This window comes from Lemur catta, chromosome 23 (genome assembly GCF_020740605.2).
Source record: "Lemur catta isolate mLemCat1 chromosome 23, mLemCat1.pri, whole genome shotgun sequence".
Taxonomy (NCBI): Eukaryota; Metazoa; Chordata; class Mammalia; order Primates; family Lemuridae; genus Lemur; species Lemur catta.
The window spans coordinates 4,319,979-4,347,332 of record NC_059150.1 but is presented as its reverse complement, the minus strand read 5'-3'; the positions used below and the strand labels follow the sequence as shown (position 1 = coordinate 4,347,332).

The window sequence follows — 27,354 nt, the reverse complement described above, 5'->3', positions numbered from 1 at the left end:
TTTCTCCAGTTCAGAGCCTTTGTCTTGGCGCTGGCCCTGGTCAGAGGTCCACGCCCTTTGGCCCCCATACTTGATCAGGGCGTTCCGTAAGCTCTTGGTGCCTGGAAAAGAATATCCTTTACTCCACTTCTCCGCTCTTTTGGTGCCCAGAGACTTGGGGATCCCTCAGTTAAAACTGAGAACTTGGGGTGTGTACACAGAGGTCCCTGTGTCCCCCAGGAATATTTTAATTCCCACCTCTGTTCTGAGTCCCTTAAAGGCTCCGAGGCTGTCTTGGAGGATGGTTCCTAAGACTGCTAAACCGTTGCATATTGTTCTAGAAGATGCCTTCTACGTCCAGGAGGTGGTCAGCCCTTTCACACTGATCCTCCGTGGGTTGGGGGTGAAGGACCAGAAGGTGGGAGGGAGGGTCCATCCGCCACAGAAGTTACCTGAGTGAGAGGCAAGGTGAAGTGGGTCTCTGGTCTCCACTGTGTCCCTTGAGTGGTACTTGGATTAACTTTTCTGTGCTGCCGTTGTCAGGGACAGGTGTTTAGGGTAGGTGCATGTCCCCTCAAAAGCGGGGGTCGCGGGTGAACTTTCAAGAGGCTGGCTCTACCTCCAGGGCTGCTTCCTCAGTTAACCCACAGGCCTGAACTTAGTCCCCTGTCCCTTCACAGTGTGGGGGAGACAGAACCGCTGCTGTGGGAGGCCTCTCCTACGCTCCAGCGCGGGAACCTAGAAGCTCCTAGAGGGCCTGTCTTGGGATGCAGGACTCTGATCTTACCTGAGCCACCCCACCGGGGCACTAGGTGGTGAGATTTGGCTGCCTGGTTTTGGCTTTCTCTAGTTGCTGCCGCAGAAGCTAGGCCTAACCGCCGCCTTCTAGAGCCCTGAGGAATAAAGGAAAATGAGGGTCTGGAGGTGGTTTGGCTTCAAGTATGGGAAGGAAATCCTGGAACGAGAACCCAGGCTTCTGGGTTTCAGACTAGGTAATGCCAGGTTTCAGCCTTCAGGGAGGAAAGATAAGGGGTGCTCCCAGGGAAGGCTTTTCAAGCCCCCACTTCCCTCCCCACACTGCTCATGGCACGGCTCTCTGCTGTTTCCACCACTGCCAGCGAGAGTGCGTCTCCATCCACGTGGGCCAGGCGGGGGCGCAGATGGGCAATGCCTGCTGGGAGCTCTACTGCCTGGAGCACGGCATCCAGCCCAATGGCACCATGCCCAGCGACAAGGCCCTGGCGAGTGGCGATGACTCCTTCAACACCTTCTTCAGTGAGACGGGGGCTGGCAGGCGCGTGCCCCGGGCTGTCTTTGTGGACCTGGAGCCTTCTGTCATAGGTGAGTGGGCGGGGGTGTCCCCTTCCCCTAGCCCATATTTTTTGCCAGCCCGAAGTCGGTGGGTTGCTCTGCTCAGGGAGGAAACACGGAATGCAGGCCATCCCCTGCCAGGAATAACACTCAAGTCTGAAGTCTGTGGCTTTTGTCTAGACTCTGTCTTCAGGAGGGGTCCTGGGGGCTTCCTGTGCTGGGACGGAGATCAGTCGCACAGCTCTGCCCAGAAACTGCCAGATATTTGAGTCAAGGATCAGGCCGAGCATGAAGACTGCAGAGAGGAGTGGATATAAAAGCAGACATCTTAAGCTTCCTTTTCCCCCACACTCAGACTCTTGGGAGTAGCATTGCCTGGGAGTAGCAAGGACCTGGGAGCTGAGGTCCCTGCTCGGCCTGAACCGAACAGGCCCCCGAATAGGATGTGAGCCTGTGTGAACCTGGCTGTTGCTGGCCCCACGGGGGCTTTTCTGCTTCCTCCCTGCTGCATCCAGAGCTCCTCCGTTCCCTATTCACGAAAACTCTGCCCTTCCCTCATCTTCCTAAAGATATTTTTTAGATGTTAAACTGTGGCTGGGTTTTCTGCATTCGCCTATACTCTTACCCCGATCAAAAGTGAAGTGAGATTCCCCTGAACTCCCCTCGGATTCCTCACCAGGCGAAAGGAAGTGGCTGTGATCGGAAGGCAGGGACTGTAAAAGGTGCCCCCTGACCTTCCGCTCACGGGCCCGGGTGGGACCCGGTGTTAGCAGTGGGCCCGTGGAGTGCCGCGTGTGGGTCGCTGCTGTGCGGTCACACCGGGAAGCATAGCAGAGGGTCTGGTGCCTGTGTCGCCTTGGGGAATGAGAATAGTCTCTCTGAACTTTGCCCTCTTTCTTCTCAAGATTGGATAAGAACTGGCATTTACAGGCGGCTCTTCCACCCCGAGCAGCTGATCTCTGGCAAGGAGGACGCTGCCAACAACTATGCCCGTGGCCACTACAGTGTGGGGAAGGAGCTCATCGACCTGGTGCTGGAGCGAGTCCGCAAGCTGGTGAGCGGGCACCAGCGGGAGGTCCCTGTGTCCCTGGCCTGGGAGGCTGAGAATGGGTGGGAAGAAAGGAAAACTGCAGCCTGCCAGCTGCTGCCTAACACCGTTTCTCTGGCCCGTCTGTCCACTGGGCTTCCCCTAGGGGGGCCTGGGTGCTGTGTCCTGGGTGTGGATCTAGGGCTGGAAGCCTGAAATACCTGCTCTGCCCTGAGTCTGAGGACTCGGGCTTCTGTCCTGCTGCTTCCTCGCTTTGCCAGGTCCTGACTGATTGTCTGATCCCAGCCTGCTTTGATCCTTCCCTATAGCAGCTCGGCTTGCTGTTCTTAGACTCCTGTGCAGAACTTTCCCGCTGGGAGAGGCTCCTGCTTAGCCCTGGCTGCTTCTCAGTTTGCCCTTCCCCTGTCTGAGGCGCTGAGAACTGGGAGCCAGCACCCCGGCACGTTGCTCTGGGGGGGTTGTCCAGACGTACTCTCTGCGGCTCAGTAGAGACTGGCGGCCGGAGTGACCTGAGGGGGTAGGATTCTGTGCTCTCCTCACGAATGAAAAAAACGTGCCCCCTAAGGTCAGACCTTTCTTATACCCGTGTGTCTGGTATAGGTTGACGTTTTTCTGGTCCAAGGAACAGCTAGATCAGAATCACTCAGGGTGCTTTTTCAATGTGCGGGTTCCTGGGATTCAGTCTGAGGTGGGGCCTGGAAATCTAGATTTTCGACAAGATGCCACCCCCACCCCACTGTCCTGCAACCGGGTGGGAGAGCAGCAAGGCTGGGAGGGCCCGGCTCTGAGGCTGATCCGATGCCCGGGCTTAGCGTGGCACTCCACACACGCAGCATGGCCTTTCTGGTCCTCCGTCGCCCAAGAGCTCCAAGGTGTAGAGGTGAAGCAAAAGGATGTGCGGGGACTTTGAGGGTGATGGAAGTTTCTATGTCTTAACTGGTTTGGTTATGTACTTGCCAAATCATTCATTGTGCATAGAATATGCACACTTAAATATAAATTATACTTCAAAGTCTCTTAAAATACAGAAGTGAGTGCAATTATAGTTAGGTAAGAGTAGCTTTCTAGACAGGAGAGTTCTGTCAGAAGAGGGTTGGGGGCAGGTGACATGCCATCTGTATCCTTAACAGTGCTGTTTCCTACTCTAGACAGACCAGTGCACCGGGCTTCAGGGATTTCTGATCTTCCATAGCTTTGGAGGTGGCACGGGCTCAGGCTTTACCTCCCTGCTGATGGAGCGGCTCTCTGTTGACTATGGCAAGAAGTCCAAGTTGGAGTTCGCTATCTATCCAGCCCCCCGAGTGTCCACGGCGGTCGTAGAGCCCTATAACTCCATCCTGACCACCCACACCACCCTGGAACACTCAGATTGTGCCTTCATGGTAGACAATGAGGCCATCTATGATATCTGCCACCGCAACCTGGACATCGAGCGCCCTACCTACACCAGCCTCAACCGGCTCATCGGCCAGATTGTGTCCTCCATCACGGCCTCACTGCGTTTTGATGGTGCCCTCAACGTGGACCTCACGGAGTTCCAGACAAATCTTGTGCCCTACCCCCGTATCCACTTTCCGCTGGTGACCTACTCTCCCATCATCTCGGCCGAGAAGGCCTACCATGAGCAGCTCTCCGTGGCAGAGATCACCAATGCCTGCTTTGAACCTTCCAATCAGATGGTCAAGTGTGACCCTCGCCATGGCAAGTACATGGCCTGCTGCATGCTCTACCGTGGAGACGTGGTGCCCAAGGATGTGAATGCCGCCATCGCTACTATCAAGAGCAAGCGCAACATCCAGTTTGTGGACTGGTGTCCCACAGGTTTCAAGGCAAGTTGGGGGCAAAGGGAGGGATTAGCATGTGACTTATGTACCTGCTGAGAAGCGAGTTCCTGAAGGGCTGTAGCCACGAAGAACAAATGTACTAGGGATGGGGAGAGTAGAGCAAGTAACAGCTTTAGAGGCTGTCCTTATTTTTTTTATTAATGTTTAAGACAGGGTCTTGCTCTGGCTGGAGTGCAGTGGTGGTGATCATAATGCACTATAGTCTCAGATTCCTGGGCTCCAGTGATCCTCCCACCTCAGCCTCCTGAGTAGCTAGGGCTTATAGGCACACACCGGCACACCAAGCTAATTTTTTAACTTTTTGTACAGACAGGGTCTCACTATGTTGCCCAGGCTGGTCTCAAACTCCTAGTCTCAAGTGATCCTCTCAAAGTGCTGGGATTACATGCATGAGCCACTATGCCCAGCCTCAAGACTGTCTTTAACCTTGATGGATCTCAACTCGTCTAGAAGCCGAGCCTTTGGACTATAAGCCAGGGTGGATTCTACTTGAAAGATTGCCTTTATGAGAGGAAAAATATCAGTTTCGCGTTGCTTAGCCTGGCAACAGGCATTTCCTGGGCTTGCCAGTCAAGTTGGGGGGGAATGGCCTTCTTGCCCATGTGTGCTAGGGACGTAGGAGGGAGGGACTGCTTTTAGTAGCACAGAAAGGCGCATCAGATTATAGGCAGTGTGGGTCAGGAGGCGTGTGCTCTGCATCTGTGGATGCAGCCTCTTCCTCTCGCAGTAAAGAGGAAAGACTCGTTTATGCCCCACCCTGTTCTCTATCAGTTCACATTCCCAGGGTGTTGTACACATGGCCTAGTTTAAGTTTTATGGGGTTTGTTCCAGGGTAAGACTCTAGAAAGATTAAAAGCAGCAGCTGCGGCATTAGAAAATGTATACAGACTGGGTGCAGTGGCTCATGCCTGTAAATCTCAGCACTTCGGGAAGCCAAGGCAGGAGAATTGCTTGAGGCCAGGAGTTCGATTCCAGCCTGAGCAATAGCGAGATCCCTGTCTCTACAAAAATTTAAAAATTATCTGGGCATGGTGGGGCATGCCTGTAGTCCCATCTACTCAGGAGGCTAAGGCGGAAGGATCAATTGAGCCCAGGAGTTTATAGTGAGCTGTGAGTGTGCCACTGCACTCCAGCGTGGGTGACAGAATGAGAACCTTTCTCTTAAAAAAAAAAAAGAAAAAACACTACATAGCTTTCCTGCCCTATGACACTGCTGTGGATGTGACCACAGTGGAAGGGGAGGGGGAGGCAAGGCAGGGACCCCTGGTCATAAAGATAGTACCTGCTTGCTAGTGTTGAAGAGTTGTCCTGTAGCTCGGCTAGAGATGCGGGGTGGGATATCTGCGAGGCCGACTGTTTCTGCCTCCGTATTAGGAAAAGTTTTAGCTACTCAAAGGTAGAACAGGCCTTTAGGAAGCAGTCATCTTACCGTCCCTAGAGGCATTAATGGGAAGTTGCCTTTTTTTTTTTTTTTTTTTTTTTTTTTAGTGGAGGGAGAGAATACTGAATAGGAAATGTATTTATATATTCTGGAAAGATCAATGTTTAAAGTAGGTTACGTTTAGCTCTAATTGGAGATCTTTGTAAAGTTTAATATTTTTTAAACTATTTTCTAAACTAAAAAGTAAGGAAACTAGTACATTTAACACCCATATACCTACCCACTACCTGAATTTATTTATTTATTTATTTATTTATTTTATTTTATTTTTTTTTTGAGACAGAGTCTCGCTCTGTTGCCCGGGCTAGAGTGAGTGCTGTGGCGTCAGCCTAGCTCACAGCAACCTCAAACTCCTGGGCTTAAGCGATCCTCCTGCCTCAGCCTCCCGAGTAGCTGGGACTACAGGCATGCGCCACCATGCCCGGCTAATTTTTTCCATATATATTTTTAGTTGGCCAGATAATTTCTTTCTATTTTTAGTAGAGACGGGGTCTCACTCTTGCTGAGGCTGGTCTCGAACTCCTGACCTCGAGCGATCCACCCCCCTTGGCCTCCCAGAGTGCTAGGATTACAGGCGGGAGCCACCGCGCCCGGCCCTGAATTTAAAGTATAAATGTGTTTCCTTTATTTTTGCTTTGCTGACCCATTTCAACTCCCTTATATAGCTATGTAACACACAAATCCGTTTGCATACCTAACAATTAATGGTACTTCCCCCAAATAAGAATGCTTATTAGTATTCAATCTTTACCAGTTGCCACAAATGTTGTTTATAGTCAGTTTTTCAAAGTTGAGATCTAATCAAGGACAAAGTGTTAGTTAGCTTATTTGTCTCAAGTCTATTTGTATAGAACAGTCCACCATTCTTCCTGAAAGTGACTTTGAAGAGACTGGTCTCGTAGAAGTTCCCACGTTCTGGGTCTGTGTTTCCTGGCGGTGGTGACCTTCCTTTAGCTCCGTGTTTCTTACACGTTGGCAAATTCCAGACACCAGGTGACTGCCTCTTCCCCAGTTAGAGGGGTCCTTGTACAGACCCCTTCCAGGAAATGCAGAACCAGGTATTTATGCTACCTCCTGTTTCTTCCTAGGTTGGCATCAACTACCAGCCCCCCACAGTGGTGCCCGGGGGCGACCTGGCCAACGTGCAGCGGGCAGTCTGCATGCTGAGCAACACCACGGCCATCGCCGAGGCCTGGGCCCGCCTCAACCACAAGTTCGACCTGATGTACGCCAAGCGGGCGTTCGTGCACTGGTACGTGGGCGAGGGCATGGAGGAAGGGGAGTTCTCTGAGGCTCGAGAGGACCTGGCCGCCCTGGAGAGGGATTACGAAGAAGTAGGCGCGGAGTCTGTGGACGGAGAGGATGACAGTGAGGAGTTCTAGCGGGTCCTGGTACCTGCAGCGCCTGGCTCTGGCGCCCCAGTTCTGTCACTCGCCCCGCTGTTCCCCCCACGCCTACAAATACAGTCCACGTCTCAAGCAGTGTGGAACTCTGTGGTGTGGGGTTCTTCCCAGGCAGTGGGCCTTCTCGAACCTTCCTGGCATGCTTTGCTGCCTTCCAGGTTAAGAGGCAGGATGGCCTCTGCCCCTGGGGACTCCAGCCAGGGAAGTTCTAGCGGAGGCCTGGCGCTGCCATCCTTCTGTGTGAGCAGACTGGCTCAGCACCTGGGCTGGCATGCTTCGACTTCATGTGGGTCCCTCTGTGTACCCCTTGTCCCCAGCCTACCCCAAGGCAGGTAAAGCCTTCTAGCGGTCCCAGTGAAAGCCACTGAAAGTTTCTCTGCCCCTCGCATTGAGACAGACTGCTCAGTTTCCCTGCCTGCGGGGAATCGAGCATCCTCACCTGTCCTCCACCTGTGGCCGACAGAGGGCAGTAGAGGTTGAAGTCCCCGGCCAATCTGCGACGGCCATCTTAGATTTAGGGCTCTACCCTGACACCTTACAGAGGCACAGGGTCCAAGAAGCAGGATTCCAAAAAGCAGATCTTTAGTCTGGAGCTAAACTAGTTATTGTTGTTAATCTAGAAACCAGTTTCCTGCGTCTGTGAACCTTGCCTGATGGATCCCTGGGGGGAGTTTGCTGAGAGGGTGGCATCCCAGAGCCCGTGGCATTGTGCCCAGGCCCACGGACTGTGACCCTACCGTGGAGCTGCGTGGGTCTAATAAGAGCTGAGGACCTACGTGGTTGTCGGTCCCCAGGCTCTGGGTCTCGTTCTCTGTTTTCCCATCTTGCTCTGGCTTTGCGATTCTGAGTATAAAGGTCTGACGGTCTCTGCCTTGGCTTTTGCCCCCTTTCTCTCAGTCCTTCTTCCCCGAGAAGACAAGGCCCTCGGCCCATTTTATTCATTTGTCTTAAATCCCTTTCTCCCATTTTAAGCAACACAAGTCTCCCTTGCAGTAGCTGTTGACTTTCTACTTCCGAATCTTTCTCCAAAGCTGTTCCTGGTAGACTCCTAACCTCCCGTTCCTCTAGTACTCGAAGGGCTGCGGATAGGGGAAGAAGTAAGGTGTAGAAGGAAAGGAAGGAGGTTAGAAACACCTGCCTTATTAAAATGCCTGGTGATGGATCTGGATCTGTTTGTGTTCGGCGAGCGCCCCTACCCTGCTCCGCCAGTATCTTCACCCAGAAACCAGCGAGCTGACGTCTTCTTTTCTTTCCTCCTTTTCCCTGCTTTTTCCCTCACTGGACACATGAATTTGTACATATTAGCAATTCTCCCTGTGTTTGTGCAAACCAGTATGTGGAGAGACTACCCTTATCCCCACCGGTGCCCCAGGTGACGGGAAGGAGAATGTCTAATGAGGGCTGGACGCCTCACCCTGAGCACTCTCCTGAGATGAGATACTAGATAGAGTGAGTCACTTACAGGTGGGAGGAGCAAGCCAGATAATTTATTTGGATAACCCAGCAGCTGCCATACCTCCCCGTCCCCAGGTTGAATAGAATGTAAGTCATGTTCTCTTCTCCAACCTCCCATCGCTTTTTGCGTTTTTGAAATAAACAGGAAGGATTTTTGTTAAATCTGTCCCTTGCCTTAGCTCCCACCCACTTCCAAGTCCCAGATAGGGACACATTCCTGGGAGAGCCTTGCCGGGGTTCCTTTCAAACTATGGAGCCACTGGCAATGTGAGGATGGAGAAGAGAAATTCTTGCCTTAGAAGCTGAGATCTGAAACTAGAGACACTTGGAGTCTTAACAAGTACATACAGTTGTCCCTTGAACAAAACAGAGATTCATATCCCCAACCAACCACTCATGCAGTTGAAAATCCACGTATGACTTTTGGCCAGGTGAGGTGGCTCATGCCTGTAATCCTAGCACTTCAGGGGAAGCCCAGGAGGGAGGATTGTTTGAGGCCAAGAGTTTGAGACCAGCTTGAGCAACACAGACCCGCATCTCTACAAAAAATTAAAAAATTAGCCTGGCATGGTGGGGTGTAGCTGTAGTCCCAGCTACTAGGGAGGCTGAGGTGGGATGATCACTTGAGCCCAGGAGTCTGAGGTTGCAGTGAGCTATGATGATGCCACTGCACTCTAGCCTGGGCAACAGAGTAAGACCCTGTCTTGGAAAATAATAATAATAATAATCCACATATAACTTTTGACTCCCCTCAGATTTAACTACTAATAGCCTGTTGTTGACCAGAAACCTTAACCAACAACATAAAAAGTCGATTGACACATATTTCGTATATGTATTATATACCATATTCTTACAATAAGCTAGAGAAAAAATGTTAAAATCTTGAAGAGAAAATATATTCATAAGTAGAAGTGGATCATTATAAAGGTCTTCATCTTTGTCACCTTGTTGAGTAGGCTGAAGAAGGGTGGTTGGTCTTGCTGTCTCGGGCGGCAGAGGCAGGAGAGATGGAAGAGGAGGCAGGCACACGTGGTGTAACTTTATGGACAAAAATCCATGTATAAGTGGCCCCATGTAGTTCAAGCCTGTGTTGGTCAAGGTCAACTGTATTCTATTTGAAATATGAGCATAAAGTAAGCATTGCCCTTCCTGAGCTGGGATTTTCCTCACAGATATTACTAGAGTCAGCAGCAGATGAGACTCTAGCCCTGGCCATAGTCAGAGTCTAAATCTTAGACAACTTCCTGCAGGTACCATCATCTTTTTCTCTGTGGTGCAGACTTTCACTAGTTTTGCCTGATTTTCAGTTTGGTTCCTGGCCTATACCCTGAGCTGTGCCTTAGGTAACTGAGACCAGAGTCTCTCAGATTTGACTCCTCCAGGGCGTACATGTGTTTTCTGTTGGATACATTAGAGTTGTCTGCTTGAATAAGGTGAAAGACAGGATCTAGGGGGCTGCTTGTTCCTTTATGGAGATTTTTAACCAGTCTTCCTGTTCTCAGCTCTATCCTACATCCCCACCTTCATAACTTCCCAGAGCTTCCAGCTCCTCAGCCCTTTGGAGACTGTGATGTGACTCATCTGCTTGTAGGCATTCAGCGTCCTGCACTTGGCCACCCACCTGCAGTGAGAAACCTATCTGCTGTCTCTCCCTTGTCTTCCGTCTTCCTTAAAGCTCGGTGGAATTGGGGTGAGATCTATGCACGGTACCTGGAGGGCACAGGAAGCCCCAGGCCAGCCTGGGGGAGACTCTCAGGAAGATTGGCACTGGAACCAGATACTGAAGATGGGTTGAGGTACAGAGCAGGGTTCCAGGCAGAGACTGGATAGAAAAAATGGAAAATATGAGCATGTTGTATTTGGGTGAGCTTGAATAGTTTGCACCTGAAACTTGGGATGGAGGAAAGAGAAGCTAGAGAGAAAGGTACAGAGCTGAATGACCTTGGTTTTAGAACTTCTTTTCCCAAATACTTATTGAGCACCTACTATGAGCCATATGTTCTAGATGCTAAGGGAACAAACGGGAAAGTTGGAACTTTCTCCTATATAAAATCCTCGGTGGCTTTCAAGTGCCTGCATTCAGAGAAAACACGTGTTTAAGGCAGTGATTCCCCACCTGGGGTAATTTTGCCCTCCGGGGAACATGTGGCATTATTTAGACATTTTTGGTTGCTGCAACTGGGGATAGGGGTGTTCTGGCAGGTAGTGTGTAGACACCCTACAAAGCACAAGGCAGCCCCCCACAACAGAAGAATTACTCCACACAGAAATGTCAGTAGGGCTGATACAGAGAAACCTTGCCTTAAAGAATTTCTTGGCAGTTGGTAGATCTCCAGTAGAGGTGCCATAGAGGAGTAGAAGCTATTATAGTAATCAAGGTGAAAAACGATGCTTGGACCAGAGCAGTGAGATGGGGAAGAGTCAAAGGGTTGGATCACAGACCTTAGTGACCAGTTGACATGGCACATAGATGACTCTTTCTGGCTTGGATAGCATGAGTTGTTCTCCTTCCTGTATTTCCCATTTGGATTTGGAGAATTCAGATTTAGACAGTGTGTTAGTCTGCTCGGGCTGCCATAACAAATGCCACCGATTAGGTGGCTTAAACAACAGAAATGTACTTTCTCACAATTCTGGAGGCGGGAAGTCCAAAATCAAAGTATCAGCAGGGTTGCTTTCCTCTGTGGCCTCTCTCCTTGGCCTGCAGATGGCTGTCTTCTGCCAGGGTCTTCAGGTGGTCTTCTTTCTGTCCTTATCTCTTCTCATAAGAACATCAGTCACATTGGATTAGGACCTACCCTTATGACCTCATTTTACTTTAATTAACTCTTGAAAGGCCCTATCTCCAAATACTGGCACATTCTGAAGTACTAGGTGTTAGGACTTCAACATGAATTTGGGGTGGGGGATGGGAGGGACCCAATTCACAATTCAGCCCGTAAATAGGCATTTTAAGCTTAAGGTGCCTAAGGGCTCACCAGGCACATCAGGTACCTGGAGATGCTGCTCTGGAACCCAGGAAGCCAGGACCTGGATTTGAATCCAGCTCTGCTACTTAATAACTGTGTAGCCTCGGTCATGTCACTGGGCCTTGTTTCCTGATCTACGCCGTGAGACCAGAGCAAGTCCTACCTCGGGGTGGTTGTGAGGGTTGAACGTACAGTGCTTAGAACAGCACCTGCGACAGGGGGGTCACTAGTGTTCACTGGTGTCAATGCGACTGTTGCGACCACAGCCCACCACGGGGGAGGAAAGGCGGCCTTATGTGTTTAAGTGCTTTCCCTTCCATCGCTCTTCCCCATACAATAATCCTCTGTTCCTGTCCTGAGTAATCACTTCTTTGTGTTTCTCTGTAGCTCTTCATATCCCCAAAATTAAGCTCTTTTGAAGACGCTCATTCTCAATGGTTAATTATTCCAATTTCCCCTTAGCCAAGGCCTCTCACTGCTTGTATCCCTCCTCTTACCCCCTGGGGTCCCAGTGTCCTGCAGCCCACACAATCGGCTCTGTGCGCCGAGCCCTGGCCGGGAGCCCACCCGCACAAAACCCCCCTCGGTACCTCTCGGCCCTGTCCTTGCGCCAGGGCCCCAGCTTCTTGCCCGCACTGTCAGAAGCTTTTAGGTAGGTCAGAGGGTGCCATTCATTGAATACAAGCACAACTTGTCCTCATTCCCAGCCACTCAGCCAGCAATGAGACCCAAATATTTTATCTGACTGATAGGCAGGCGCTGGGCTCCGATGGAGGGTTTCCAACAGGAGGAATCAAGCGTCAATCATGAAGGCCCCGTGGTGTTCGAGGTTTGCTGCAGTTATCTCTTGCGATGTAACAAACTACCCCACAACTTAGTGGCTTAAAACAACTGCTATGTGTACACTCACGATTCTGTAACTTGGGGAGGGTTGGGTGGTGGCGGCTCACCCTCTCTATGCGGGCGTGGGGGCGACCCAAGCACCCGAGATAGCCACACTGGCACCTCTGATGCCTTAGCTGGGATGGCTGAGGGTGGCCTGGGCCCCCCTCCCTTCCTTTCTTTCTAGTCTTCTCTTCTCCAGGGCTTGAACTTCACTTGGCAGCCAGTTCCCAGAGAGTGAAAACAAGTGTGAGGCCTCTTACGACCTAGGCCTTAAAGCCCAAATTCACTGAGAGGCATTATGGGTTGAACTGTGTCCCCCTAAAATTATATGTTGGCCAGGCTTGGTGGCTCACACCTGTAATCCTAGCGCTCTGGGAGGCCGAGGCGGGAGGATTGTTTGAGCTCAGGAGTTAGAGGCCAGCCTGAGCAAGAGAGAGGCTGGTCTCTACTAAAAAAATAGAAAGAAATTAGCTGGACAACTAAAAATATATAGAAAAAATTAGCCGGGCATAGTGGCGCATGCCTGTAGTCCCAACTACTCGGGAGGCTGAGGCAGGAGGATCACTTGAGCCCAGGAGTTTGAGGTTGCTGTGAGCTAGGCTGACGCCACGGCACTCTAGCCCGGGCAAAAGAGTGAGACTCTGTCTCAGAAAAAAAAAATTATACGTTGAAGTCCCAACCCCCAGTACCTCAGAACGTGACCTTAATTGGAAATAAGGTCATTGCCGATGTTAAGATGAGGTCCTAATGGACAGAGTGGGCCCCTCCTACAATATGGCTGGCGTCCTTAGGGAGAATGCCACGTGGAGGTCGGCGGCATGCTGCCACAGCTACCAGAGCTAGCAAAGGGGCCTGGGATGGATTTTTCCCTACAGCCTTCAGAGGAAACTAGCCCTGCTGACACCTTGATCTTAGACTTCTGGCCTCAGAACAGCGAGACAAATAAATTTCTGTTGTTTTAAGCTGCCCGGCTTGTGGTACCTTTTTATAGCAGCTTTTGTAAGCTAATGCACAGGGAAAAATCAAGTCCAGCTCTTGATGGGAAGGGTGACAGGCGTGTACAGGGAGGGGGGAGGGATTGTAGCTGTCTTTGCGGGTCGTTCCCACATGGCTGCCCCAGAGTGGACAGGATGACAGGGGAGGTCTAGACGTGGGAAGGCAAAGCCCTAAATCAGTTGCTAAGCCTGACTCTGCCAAAAACATGAAAAGCTGTTTAACTGTCCCTCCTCTTCCAGAGTACTAAAGAACAGACTTAGATACGATGTCCTTTTTGATCGGTTTCCACTTTAAAAGTCAGTGCCTCTATAAGTGTTCCTTAGCCCGGCACCAGAATCCCCAGGAGGGCTTGTAAACACAGAGTACGTCCCTGCCCCTGAGTTTCTGATTCAGTGGGTCTGGAGCAAGGCCTGAGAATTTCCATTTCTAACCAGTTCCCAGGTGATGAGACCACACCGGTAATCTCTGTGAGTTGAAGGTGCATTTTAATATATTTAACCTACCAAACGTAGCTTAGCCTAGCCTACCTTAAAAGTGCTCAGACTTACATTAGCCCACAGTTGGGCAAAGTCATCTAACACAAAGCCTATTTTATAATAAAGTGTAGAATAGCTCACTTCACCATGTAATGTGTTGCATACAGTACTGAAAGTGAAAAACACTATGGCGGTATGGGTACTGGAAATATGATTTCTACAGAATGCCTATTACTTTTGCACCCTCAGAAAGTCGAAAAATTGGGTGAGGCATGGTGGCTCATGCCTGTAATCCCAGCACTCGGGGAGGCCAAGGCCGGAGGATTGCTTGAGGCTATGAGTTAGAGATAAGGCTGGGCAAGAAACCTGTCTCTAAAAAAAAAAAAAAAATTAGCTGGGCGTGGCTGTGTGCACCTGTAATCCCAGCTACTCAGGAGGCTGAGGCAGGAGGACCACTGGGGCTCCAGAACTTGAAGTTGTAGTGAGCTACAGTGACACCACTGCTCTCCAGCTGGGGCGACAGAGCAAGAATCTCAAAAAGAAAAAAAAAAAAGTTGAAAAATTTCAAGTCGAACCATTGTAAGTTGGGGATTGTACTGATGCCTGGGCTCTGCCCTGCAGCTGCTTTAGTTTGTCTGGGATAGAGTCCGAGCTGTTTTTTCAAACCTTCCTAAGCAAAGCAGATACGCAGCCGCTGTCCTAGGGGCCCCAGACATTTGGGGGTGCCAAGAGTGCAGTGAAACCGTGTTGGTGCACACTTGGAAAAAAGTTCTTCCTCAGTCTGACACTCATGGCCCAGACAAAATAAAGCTTCAAAAAAAATGAAAATTGTTCCCTAACTTCCTGAGGTTAAGGAATGTGAAATAGTTTTCCTGTACTCAACTTCCTGTCACCTCTTTTGAACACTTTGTAGTTGCTTCTTGTCCCATCATCCCTGCTACTGCTAACATAGTCACACTGGCCAGGAACGAGGTGGGAGTGCATTTCTCAAGAGGAGGGAGAAGGAAAATCCCTTAAGTTTCTTCATCCCTGTTTCAAACATTAGCAAATGGCTGCACAAGCTCTGAGTGAGCTTTGGGAGACAATCTCCCCAGCTCCCTTGCTGAATTTGAATCGTAATAACCTCAGTCTACTGAGCACCTATTCTGCCCTGACTTTAAGGGGAAAGAGCAAGCGTAGCAGTTAAGGAAAAGCATGAGCTTGAGCCCAAGCGTTTGAGGTTGCAGTGAGCTATGATGAGGGCTTTGCACTCTAGCCGGGTGACGGAGTGAGACTTAGGGGGGAAAAAAGAGCATGGGGCTCTGGAGGGAGCTTGTCTGTGCTCAAACAACTTAATGGTGTGAGCAAGCCGTGCGCCTGGCCCTCCATGCTTCCGTCACCCCGATGCCAGCCGGAGCAACTAGACCCTGCACACTGCGCTGCGCAGGTGAAGGCATGTAGAGTGCTTAGCACAGTGTCTGACACAGGTAGCAATTTGTGGACCTTATGATTTCAACCTTCTTGTGAAGTGGGATCCCTGTGTTACAGGTGAAGCAACTGGTGTAGACGTTGCTCTGTCCAAGCTCTAACAGCCAGGACAGTGCACTCAAGCCTGTGGGTCCACAGGGAGGGAGGGGACGGTCAGTCTACAGAGCAGCCCCAGACCTGAGACTAAGGTGACCTGGTGAAAACGTTGAGTTCTTTTGAGGCCATGAAAGGGAGTTGAGAGGGGAGAGGCAAGCGACTAGAGTTTTGAGCTTTGACAGGGGAGGAGTGAGGGAGAGAGACAGCTCTCCCGATTCTTCTGGAAGAGCGAGAGCAGGTGCTGAGCTGAGTGTCTGGGGTGGGGCTAGGGGAGAGTGGATGAAGAGCTTGGGGGTGGAGCTGCTTCTCATTCAGTTGCCTCTTCTTTCAACAAATGCTCACTGTGTGCCAAATACGCTGCAAGGCCTTGGGGACAGAGTGATGAACAAAATTGACATGCACGGTTCCTGTCCTCTGGAAGGCCCCATTCAGGGGGCACAGGGGGCGGGTGGTCACACAACTCTTTAGAGGTGTGCAAAGGAGAAGACAAACGTTCAAAGAGAGCAAGTCACAGGAGGCCCTGGCCTTGTGTGAGTGAGTGGTCAGGGCTCCCTGAGGAAGTTTCCCTGAAGCTGAGGAGGAGTGGAGTTAGCCAGACAGATGGCAGAGGTCGGGGAACAATGCACACGAGAGACCCAGGGCAGGCATGAGCTCAGCGCTGAAGAAAAAGTGTCAAGAACAGCATGGGTCAGGTGGTGCAGGATGAGGTTAGTGAGGTGACCGTAGGCTGGCGTTAAAAATGTTTTTACCCCAGGAGCTGTGGAGAAGCCATTGAAGGACTTTAAACTGGGTAGTGTCATAGGATGTATTTCTGCATTACAGTTCTGAGCCCTCACACACATTAATCTCATTCAATGGCTGCAGCAACCCTGCAAAGACATTATCTCACAGATAAGAATGTTTGGGAATCCCAGAGATCAGAGTTCAGGTATCTAGACCACGCCTCTGCCCCACCTTTTGCTCCTTCCTCAACCGGGTAGATGCCACCCGTGCCTGAGTGGGCAGGAGTTGGTGATGATGCCTGTGGGAGACCCAGGGAGCCTAGGTTTTCTCTCTGCCCTGCCTCTTAGCCCTCCTAGTGACAGTACTGCTCCCCGGATGCATAGGGCTCCTAAAGCAGCCCAACCAGAAAGGGGAGAATCATGCCCCGAGGCCTTTCGGTGGGAAAAATCTGTCCTCCCCACCCACCTGGGGCAGGGCTGGCAACAGGGAGAATGTCCTACCTGCCTGGGCCTGCTTAAGAAAGAAGGAAGGAACTCAGACCCAGGGTTTCTGGGCCAGCCCAGAGCCCAGAGCTGAGGGTGCAGCTATCGGGGATGTGGAGGGAGCAGCAGAGGCCCTTGGAGTAGACTGAAGCCTGCGCTTCTCCATGGGAGGGGGTGCTGGGGGCAAGGAGGGTGCCATGCTTGGCAGGCACCGAGTGCGAGGCACCTCTGTCTCCGGGAGAGAAGGGAGAGTTGAGCTGATGCCCCTGTCTACCATCTGCCTATGTGGAGAGTTTCCTCTAACCTGCCTGCCAACCCTGGGTGGCAGGTGGAATCTCTTTTTCACAGGTGGGGAAACTGGCTCAGAGAGATTAGATAACATTGTGAGATCTCTCAGCTAGTAAACGGAGCTGGGGTAAAACCCAGGGTTGAGTGACTCCAGAGCCTATGCACATACCATTGAACCTCAGGAAGCAGAGCTTGCTTATTCCCAGGGAGAGCCTCAAAGGCTTGTGTAGGAGGTGGTATTTATACCCGAGCCCCTCTTCTCAGGTGCTTAGCACCCGGTAGGAACTCAGTCGGATGAATGAAAAACCTGGAAGAAAATGGGTTGCTAGTGGGCCCTGCGGTGGGGGTGGGGGAAGGGTCCTGGGGTCTCAGCTGTGGCTCCCGTCAGCAGCGTGAGCTTCTCACCCTCCTTGCCAGTCTCCTGGGCAGCCAGAGCCCAGCCTGTCCCACCTTTCTCAGCGGGAACCAGCTACCAAGAGACACAAATGCCATTCCCCTAAAAGGCAACTCAGGAACACAAAGCAGCTGCTTCTGATAAAGGAAGGATGTGGCCGGCATAGAGGGAGGAAAAGAAGTCAGCAGGGAGGACAGCTGCGGGGCAGACCTGCGGGAGCCCAGAGGCCGTGGAGGGGCCCTGCAGAGGAGACGGCGGGGCTTGCACTCCCACTTCACTTCCCCCTCGCCCCACCGGGGCCCCGCTATTCAAACTGGCCAAGGCCAAATTGCTGGTCACTAAGAAAGGAAGACACCCCTGTCCCCCACATCAGCCTGAGACCACAGCAGCCTTTCCCCTGGGTGAGGGAAAGCCGCATCCCCAGAGGAGCCAGTCTGGGAACAGGCTGGGTGAGAGGGTCGAGTGTTTGGATGTCTTGGATTCATTGGGATCAGAGGGCCAGGGGAAGGGCTGGGCCCTTGGTAGCCTCCCCCTGGGAGCTTGGTGGTGACCGGTGAGGTTTCTCAGAAGCCACCTCCCTGGGCTGGTAGCTCCCCCAGATGCCCACCTTTGGCTGCACAAGGTAACCCAGGAGCTGAGCCTCAGGCAGGATCTAGGTTGCAGCAACCCTCGACCCTCACAGACTCCAGGTAACCTGTGTCTCTCATTTATATTCTTTTAGTCCGTAAAACAGGGATCTCCCCTGCAGTGTGCTTCTGAAGATTAAATCAGATAATGTATTCCTACGAACTTTATGAACTGGAGTGACATACAAAAGCAAGGGATTATTCACTAATTCAACAAACATCCACTGAGCCTCAGCCATGGATTTGGAGGTAACACAGGAACTCACTGTCCAGACAAATCCAACTCAAGGTGCCCTGGGTGCTCAGGGGAGGGGCCAGACCTTGCAGAAGGAGCAGGGATTAGCAATGCAGGAAAGGAGTGAGGAGGCTCCCGGCAGGGTGGGGAGGAGGTGGGTGTCAGGGAGCCACAGCACACTGGATGGGAATGACATCATCTCTTCTCCTTTTTTCTTTCGGTGATACTAGCGATGGCTAACATGTTTCAGGACTGGGTACCACAGCGTTCTAAGTGCTCACTGTCCTTCCCACCTCTTAATTCTCACAGCGATCCTGTGTTATTATCCTCATTTTGCCTGATGAGAAAATTGGGGTCCAGAGGTTAAAGTACCTTCTGAAAGTTGCTCAGCTGATAAATGACAGCAGAACTTTGAGCCCTATCAGTCTGACCCTGAACCCTGTCAGCCATGGTTTTAACCTCGTTTTTAAAAAGCCCCCTTGTATTTAACCTGCCAAAAACCCTCTTGAAGCAATATTTCCTTTCCTTGAGAACATTACCCCTCATCTTTCTCTAAAGCAAGCTCCCAGTTTCTTTAGCTTTTTGTAAGAGGGTGTCTGGCTTGTGAGAGGCCAGAATAAGGTCAGCAGAGCCTGGAAAGGTTTGGAAAGGACGAGGGCCTAGGGTGAACCAGAAAGGCCCCTTACCTCAGCATCTCACTGACCCCAAAAAGTCCAGGAAAGAGTTGGAGAAGGGCAAGAACAGAATCATTGCTCAGAGAAGCATCTTGCTTTCTGGTAGCCAAGGCTGATCTCCTTTGACAGTTCACTCCCCCACGGAATGTTAAGGCATGTTTTGTCACACTGCCTGTCTTGTCTCCCCTGCCCTAACCCTCACCTGGAAGAGAGACAGGGCATCCACATTAGGGGTCAAAGGATGTCCCAGAGAAGGCAGTTGTGGGAAGCCAAGTGTGCCCCCATCCTGCCCCTTGCCTGGGGGTCATCTTTAAGGAAAGGAGGTCTGAGGAAGGGTGGCATTCTCGGTAGTCATCACCAGCGTCCCTGGAACTATTCTTCGGTGACTTGGGTCACTTTTTTTCCTAACTGTGTTTCTTCTGCCAACCCCATAACCACTTACCTCGTTGTCTACCTTCACCATTCGGCATCTTCAAGATGAGACACCCTGATCCAGCACGTGGGAAGGAGGCCTCTTTTGGGGACACGGCACGGCCACTTGGTTGTGTGTCACTCCCATGGCCCTCCTCAGCGAGGCGTGCAGAGTCACAGGCAGCACCTGGCCTGAGTGCCGCTCTAAACTGTAGCAAACTCTTCCAGGCCACTCAACCTTTGGTGCCACAGCCCAGTCCACAGTGATAGGACTGTCCTTTGAATTACAACGTTCATTGTCAATCCTTTGATGGCTCATCCCAAACAAAGAATGGTAAGCCCCAAATAGGGTGGGTGGGTCACTACCAGGAAAATGCCAGTCTCTGAAAGAGGAGCTAATAGAATCACAACAGATCGATGCAGCCATCCGCAGAGTAATCCATGCTCAGAGGTGGCTGGTGTCACTGCTAGAGATGAAGGTATGTCTCAGAAATCCTGTCGGGCTGACCGGTGCTTCTGAAGCTAAAAACGATTGCGGAGCGTATCCGAGGGGGTTGTAACCTGAGATAAAGCTATTAACCTGGGGAAGCCTCCCCAGAGCAGAGGGGTAGTATGGTGTCTCAAAACCTTGTTTTGAGAGCATTTTGAATTAGTTGCCAGCATTGGAGAAACTGGGAGGTCTAACATAAAAATTGGGATCTCCGGCTTCTCCTGGAAGATGGGCAGATGTGGCGGTGCCGGGCCCCTGCCCATGTGCGTCTGTCTGGCAAAGCTGAGCAGCAGCTCCGCGCTCCAGGCACGGCGTCCAGACCCACGTCCGCCACAGGCCCCCCGCTCTCCCCGCGTCCCAGACGCAGAGGCTGAGGATCAGTTGCCAGTTATGATGACACTTCTGCCACTGGGTTCTTATGCCAGGCCTGCTTTGCCCATCTGTGTCATCTCACAGCCCCTGTAGACACGTGAACAAGGCCTCAGCCACTGTCTAAGGCAGAGGGTGCCCTGATATGATCTCAGTCCCCGAGGAAAAGGGAAGTGGGAAGTTTATTGTCTATTATATGCCAGGTACTGAGATAGAACCTTGTATGTATTATTTAATTCTTTTTTTTATTTTTATTTTTATTTTTTATTTTGTTTGAGACAGAGTCTCACTCTGTTGCCCAGGCCAGAGTGCCGTGGCATCAGCCTAGCTCACAGCAACCTCAAACTCCTGGGCTCCAGTGATCTTTCTGCCTCAGCCTCCCGAGTAGCTGGGACTACGGGCACACGCCACCATGCCCGGCTAATTTTTTCTGCATATTTTTAGTTGTCCAGCTAATTTCTTTCTATTTTTAGTAGAGACGGGGTCTCTCTCTTGCTCAGGCTGGTCTCGAACTCCTGACCTCAAGCAATCCTCCCTCCTCGGCCTCCCAGAGTGCTAGGATTACATGCATGAGCCACTGCACCTGGCCAGAGAGTTTGACTTCTACAAGAGTCCCTTTCTTGTCTTCTTCTTATGTCAACTCCAGGGATCCCCATGATTTTCCCACTTGCCCTCCTTATACCTCACCCCCACCTTTAACTCCATGTGAACATATAAGTATACGTACACACACACACAAACACCTTGTATTTAGGCTGATTCCAGCACCCAAGGAATCTAAAATTCTGGGAGTGACCAAGGCCTTTCCCTCAATTAGGCTAAGATATGTCTCCCCCAGCAAAAGATACCCCACGAGAGTTGCTTGTTCGGGTACAAAAAGGAAGGAACAAGTCTCCTAACATCATGGTGGCACTAAAAGAATGGTAGAGTCTTCTCTCTCTGCCCCTCCTTCCCTTGAATCTCCCATGTCATTCATATAGGCTAGAATGAAATGGCTTTAAGATTTTAATTTTTCATACCCCTACTGATTTATCATCAACTTTGATCACCTTCCTCCCACTTGGCATTTTCCTCCCAGAGGTAGATATGCCTGATCATGAGACCACCAGCCTGCCTAGCTTTCACCACCAGCCTCACACAGCTCACGTCATACCCCATGTGCTTCAGAGTTATCTTCTGGTCCATCTGTCCTTCCACGAGCCGGCCCAGCAAGACGAAGCTGGTGCAGGACTGAGGCACCTCCTCAGGGTAGTAGCCCAGCTCCACTTGCCCCTTCTGCAGGGCGTACCTTCCGTCCACGATGGAACCTGTCAGCACTTGCACTCTGCTCAGGTTTGCTGGCTGGTTCAGAATCACCGTCAGGTGTTTCCCTTCACTAACATTGTGTGTCCAAAAGAACGACTCGTCCAGAGTGTAGGCCTCCCAGGGGTAATGAACATCGAAAACCTCCATATCTGTGAAAACAGCTCCAGGTGGGTTGTCGGGACCAGAGGGTTTCTTGTTCTGAAATGCCGCAGCCTTCTGCTTGTCATCGGTGGCGCCATAGGGGAACCTGTGGTAGAAGAGGAAGGGTCTGCAGATGATTGGCTTTTCCTGGACCAGGAGAGTACGGAAATGAGAGATCAGCCTGTCGAGGGGTTTCTCCTTGTGGAAGAGGAGAAGCAAATGGGCCAGGAGTGGGAGATCCTTGCTGTGGAAGAGTTTGCCAAGGAAGCCCCTGTTGGAGAACTCCAGTAGCACCCAGGGGTTGGACTTCATGGTGGTCACCTTCGAACGAATGTGGGTGACAAAGTTGGGGGCAAAAAAGATATTGTCCTCTAGTAACAAGAAGTAATCAGAGAGCTTTGTGGCAAAGCTCATGAGGAAGGCGTGATCTACGTTCTGCTTGGAGTAGAATTCCGTGTGGTAGGCCTTATCCCTGATGCCATCCGCAGTGGGGTAGGCATCAGATGGAGCATGGATGAGCAGCAACTGCCCTGCCAAGATCTGTGGGCTAAAGAGGCTTGAAATATGGGCAACAGTATTTCTGAGCCAGGTGAGATCAGAATCTGCCAGGTGGACCAGGACGGTGAGACGTTTCCGCTCAGCCTTAGAAGAAACACGGAACAGGGAGACCAATGTGGTCAAGAGTCTGCTTCCATTTCCTCGTGACTCTGAGGAGATCCCCACTGTCAGCCATGCTAAAGAGAGGCAAAACAGGGACAACTGTCGGTGTGCAGTAGTGGTGAGGGCTGTCAAAAGGGTTAGGGGTTGGGATGCTATTTGGGACCTCCTTTTCCTTTCTTCCCTCTTTTGTCTCCTTGCTACCCAAAGTGTGGTCCTGAGTCCAGGAATGTCAGCCTCCATTGCGAGCTTATTAGAAACACAGAATCTCAACCCCTACCTCAGATCTAGTTAATCAGAATCTGCATTTTGACAACATCACTGGGTAACTCATATGTACGTTAAAGTATGAAAAGGACTGAGTCAGGTGATGTCGAGTCCCTGTGGGTCCCTCTGAGTCTTCCTTGAGCCTAGAACTTTGTAGCACATGGTTTAAGTGCTCAATAAATATTAGCTATTATTATAGTTATTATAATTCTTTTTGTTTTTACTCATCTTCCCAAAGCTCTCCTTTGCAGAAAGCATATTTGAAAAAGGACTTCCTCTAGAAGTCAGGAGCCCAAGGTTCTTGTCCGAGTTCTGCCACAGACTGTGTGCTCTGGAGCAAGTCCCTTTAGCCCTGAGTTTTTAGTTCCTAATCCACATAACCAAGGGAGTTGGACTATGTGATCCTAAAACCTCTTCTAATCCAAATGTTCTCTAATCCAATGACTCCACCTTCTTTACTTCTTTCTTTGAGATAGAGTCTCACTCTGTCGCCCTAGGCTAGAGTGCAGTGACATCATCCTAGCTCACAGCAACCTCAAACTCCTGGGCTCAAGCAATCCTCCTGCCTCAGCCTCCCAAGTAGCTGAGACTATAGGTGTGTGCCACCACCATGCCTGGCTAATTTTTTCTATTTTTAGTAGAGACGGGGTCTCACTCTTACTCAAGTTGATCTTGAACTCCTGAGCTCAGTCTTCCTGCCTCGGCCTCCCAGAGTGCTGGGATTATAGGTGTGAGCCACTCCACCCAGCTGATTCCACCTTCTTATAACTAACTTTATCTTTTCCCTTCTTCTTCCTCGTATCCCTGATATAGAAATGTCGTGGAGAAGGGAAAGAGAATTGTCCGCCAGATTCAAATATTCCTGGGCACAGTTTTGCCTTTTCTCCTCCCCCTTTCTTCTTTCCTTCCTAGCCACCTCTCTTGCTGTCCCCACTTTCTCCTGGGACACTCAAACCCTCCCTCTCCTTGGCGCTCACTCTTTCTTTGCCTCTGGATTTTTTCCATATATTTGAAGGTGATATTCTGCCAGTCTTCTAGTTGTCTCAGGCCCTTCCTGCTGCCATACTTGGCCTGCTGGGACATTGACAAAGGTAAAACATTTACATCCTTTTAGAAAAAGAACAGGGTTCATCCCCCACTGGCTTCCCATAAGCTTTTCTAGGAAAAGAGGTAGAGTGGACCGTTCTTCCTAGAGTGAGCCCAGCACATTCTCAGGATGCCTGGCCATTGGCAGAAATATCCAGGGCTCAAGGAGTATTTGCTGTCTTCTTTATCTTAACACATATGAAAAATAATTGCAGCTTCTTTAGGGACTAATGGGTCCAGGTTCATACCCCAATTCCCTGTGGAGCTTCCTGCTCCAGTTAAAAGGTACAGGAAGCAGGAAAGCCCAGGTGCTTTTGAGAATCTGCCTGTGCACACCATTTCCACCCTAGGTCCCCAATCCCCAAGCTTAGCAAGAGCTGCTACTTGGCCTTTGATAGTCATCACATTTTGGTCTTCTTCAGTTTCCTTGGGGACTTGCAAGGTGATGAAGAGCCACAGGAGTATGACGCTCACTGAGGTTATCAAGCATCTCCTGATGGAACACCGCATAATGTCTGCCTCAGGATATGGTTCCTACAGCAAGAAGTCAACGTGTGTGTACAACTGGAAGACTCTCCCTCCCATCCATGCTTAGAACTTCCCTTCTGTCCCCATTTCTATCCTTCCTCATCATCATTAACTTATTTCCAAGTGCACCCTTTTATCTGACCTAGGAACCTGGTGCAATGGAGCCTTATTCCCTGCCTAAAGAAGGAAGGTCACATGTCCTGTGATGACAGTTGCTAAGTTTGTCTGGAGATTCAACTTTCCCAAAGTCTCCCCTTCTCAAAATGATGAGGGTTGGCTGGGGCTTTAGTGTTATGGCCAGTTTATCTGAGAAAACAGGGGGTCCTTGTACCTCCACTTTTTTTTTTTTAGAGATGGGGTCTTGTTATGTTGCCCAGCCTGGTCTCCAACTCCTGGCATCAAGCAATCCTCTCATGTTGCTGAGATTACAGATCCAGCTGCTTTTTTTTTTTTTTTTTTTTTTTTTGAGACAGAGTCTCTCTGTGTTGCCCAGGCTAGACTACAGTGGTGTCATCATCGCTCACTACAACGTACAGCCTCAAACTCCTGAGCACAAGCAATCCTCCTGCCTCAGCCTCCAAAGTAGCTGGGGCTACAGGCAAGCACCACCATGCCCAGCTAATGTGTCTTATTTTTGGTTGAGATGGGGTCTTGCTAAATTGCTCAGGCTGGTCTTGACTTCCTGGCCTCAAGCAGTCATCTCACCTTGGCCTCCCAGAGTGCTAGGACTACAGGTGTCAGCCAGCACGCCTGGGCCTGGCTGCTTTTTAAAACAAAAATGAAACTATTACAGTGACTGAACTGGAGGCCAGGAGCAGTGGCTTACACTTGTAATTCTATCACTCTGGGAGGCCGAGGTGGTAGGATCACTTGAGGTCAGGAGTTCAAGACCATCCTGACTAAGAGTGAGACCCTGTCTCTACTAAAATCGAAAAAATTAGCCAGGTGAGGTGGTACCTGTAGTCCCTGTTACTCGGGAGGCTGAGGCAGGAGGATCTCTTGAGCCCAGGAGTTTGAGGTTGCAGTGAGCTCTGATGATGCCACTGCAGTCTAGCCCAGATCATACAGTGAGACTCTGTCTCAAAAAAGAAAAATAAATAAATAAAATAACTGAACTTGAAATGTTGCTAAGTGTTACATCATGTTGACATGTCTTTTTTTTTTATAAAGGATATTCTTAATTTATTCTAATCTTTAATCTTATCCATAGACCTTGATTAGAATATGATTCTGTTAACAAAGTTAAAGAAAATCCTTTCATGAGTGTTGGGTTATCGGAATTCAGCTGGCTCAGCCTCAAAAGTGCTTGTACGCTGCTTTCTTCCTCTGTTAGTGTCTTTTCTCTAGTGAGAACGTGTCTCTGATTGCTTCTAGATTATCAGAGAAAGAGCTTTAATATACCTTGTTACCTGCTCTTGATTCTTTCCTTGCATGCTCAGTACACAAAAGAAAAGACATTGTAATCAATAATTTCTGTGCTCCCGAGGCCATATTAGTCTCCCCCATTTTCAGGGATGCCTTCCAGTTTAGTATTTTAGTAGAGGTTAACATGTTTCTCTCCCTTAGCCAATAACAGTTATCAAAATAATACTTATATATGGTAGTGAGGCTTTACAGATTAAACTTTTCTTTACCTGGTTTCTTTAAGCAAAGACTTTTCGTTGCCTAGGTGATTCAAATAGAAACCTCTTTATGTAAAAGAAGTAGACTTCTCTTTTCTAGACCATAAACACGTGGATATACACTGAATGAAAAGGCTTTAGGACTGCGGTTAAAGGATGTCACACTGCAGGCACAGCTTTTCCCCTCTGTACCTCCTGTGTAGTTCACCAGTCACCTGGCGAGGACTGCTCCCATTCAGCCTGCTGAGTTCGACAAGCTTCTGGAAGAGGCAGAAGAGAAAATAAGAGGAGCTGGGGGGTTTATGAGGCTTAGTCACTCTAGGAACAATGAACAGAGGGTGAGGCCAGGCACAGCAAGCTGAAGTCTCCCCAGTTTTCTACCCTTGAGCTAAGCTCCCTCTGTGATGTTACTCCTGTGTCCTACCCACCTGCTCCCCCATCATCAGCGGTGCGCATGCACAGGACTTGCATGTGATATGTGCGTGACTCATAATTGACAGCTGGTAATTAGCATGCATCCTAAAGACCAGCACCAGTATCTTTTAACAGAGATACCAAATACCAAGAACTATCACCCCCTGTCTCTGCCACATCCTCCACTTCCTTGCATCTCTGCTACATTCTCTCCACTCCGGTTGGTTCCACTGACTCCTACTTCTCACCTTCTCAAGTTCGTTCTTCACCCCTGTGATTATCCTCTTTATTACCTCCCAGTGGAAACAAAGGCAGAAAGCAAAATGCTTGCCTGAATTCATGTTCTGTGCCATTTCTCTCCAGCTCTATACTGTAAAACTCCTTGAAAGTGGTGTCTTTATTAATTAGCCCACTTCATTTCACATTTTTTCTCCTCATCTTACTCAACCTTTCTGTAATTTTGACCTGGTTGACCACTGCCGCCGCCTCCAAACACTCTCTGCTCTGACATCACTCTTGTCACATGGAACATTGATTCTCAGTTTCCTTTCCTGGCTCTTCCCAACCTGTAAATGCAGGAGTGTCATAAGGCTCTGTCCTTGGCCTCTTCCCTTCCTATACACTTCCCCCGGGTGATTTTACCCCAGTAGCAGGACAATGAATTAATCAATAAATAAATAACTTATGTATGTATATGTGTGTGTATGAAATTGTGGGTATCAGATAACTCCCACATCTCCAGCCCTGACTTCTATCTTGGCATCTATCCTGAGCTCAAGATTATGTGACTATTCAACATCTCCATTTGGATGAATAAGAGGTGTGTCAACTTTAACCAAGCCAAAATATCAATAGAACTATAGGTTCTTCCTACCTCCCGAATCATTTCCTCCCCAAGTTTTCCCCATCTCAGTAAATAGCACCACCATTCACCCAGTTACACAGAGAAAAGAAATCAGGAGTTATCCTTGATGCCTCTCTCTCCTTAACACTCCACATTCAACTTACTTAGTTCTGTTACATTTTCCTCCAGAATTTACCCAGAATGTGACCACTTTTCAACATCATCTACTGCAATCAGCTTCTCATTGGTCTCTCACCTCCACCCTTGTTCTCCTGCAGCCTATTTGCCACATGGCAGTCAGAGAGACCTTTTAAAATTGTAAATCAAATGGTATCCCTTCCCTGCCTACAGTTTTCCAACGGCTTCCCACTGCAAGTAAGATGAAATCCAAACTCCCAGCCGGTCTGCAGGGTCCCACCTGATCT

At 50.0% G+C, this 27,354-nt stretch overlaps 2 protein-coding genes across 2 annotated transcripts; one reads left to right on the top strand and one right to left on the bottom strand.

Moving 5' to 3' along the window:
• Window positions 1–1,100: 1,100 nt before the first annotated feature.
• LOC123626964 (tubulin alpha-8 chain-like) lies at window positions 1,101–7,046 on the top strand. Its single transcript, XM_045536262.1, has 4 exons — window positions 1,101–1,320; window positions 2,196–2,344; window positions 3,487–4,167; window positions 6,712–7,046. The coding sequence occupies exons 1-4, from the start codon at window positions 1,140–1,142 to the stop codon at window positions 7,003–7,005; spliced, it is 1,305 nt and encodes a 434-aa protein (XP_045392218.1). The 5' UTR covers window positions 1,101–1,139; the 3' UTR covers window positions 7,006–7,046.
• A 14,262-nt stretch (window positions 7,047–21,308) lies between these two features.
• LOC123627102 (alpha-1,3-mannosyl-glycoprotein 4-beta-N-acetylglucosaminyltransferase-like protein MGAT4E) lies at window positions 21,309–21,925 on the bottom strand. Its single transcript, XM_045536514.1, is given in 2 exon segments — window positions 21,309–21,358; window positions 21,361–21,925. Coding segments are annotated over 2 exon segments (615 nt in total).
• Between the last annotated feature and the right edge of the window lie 5,429 nt (window positions 21,926–27,354).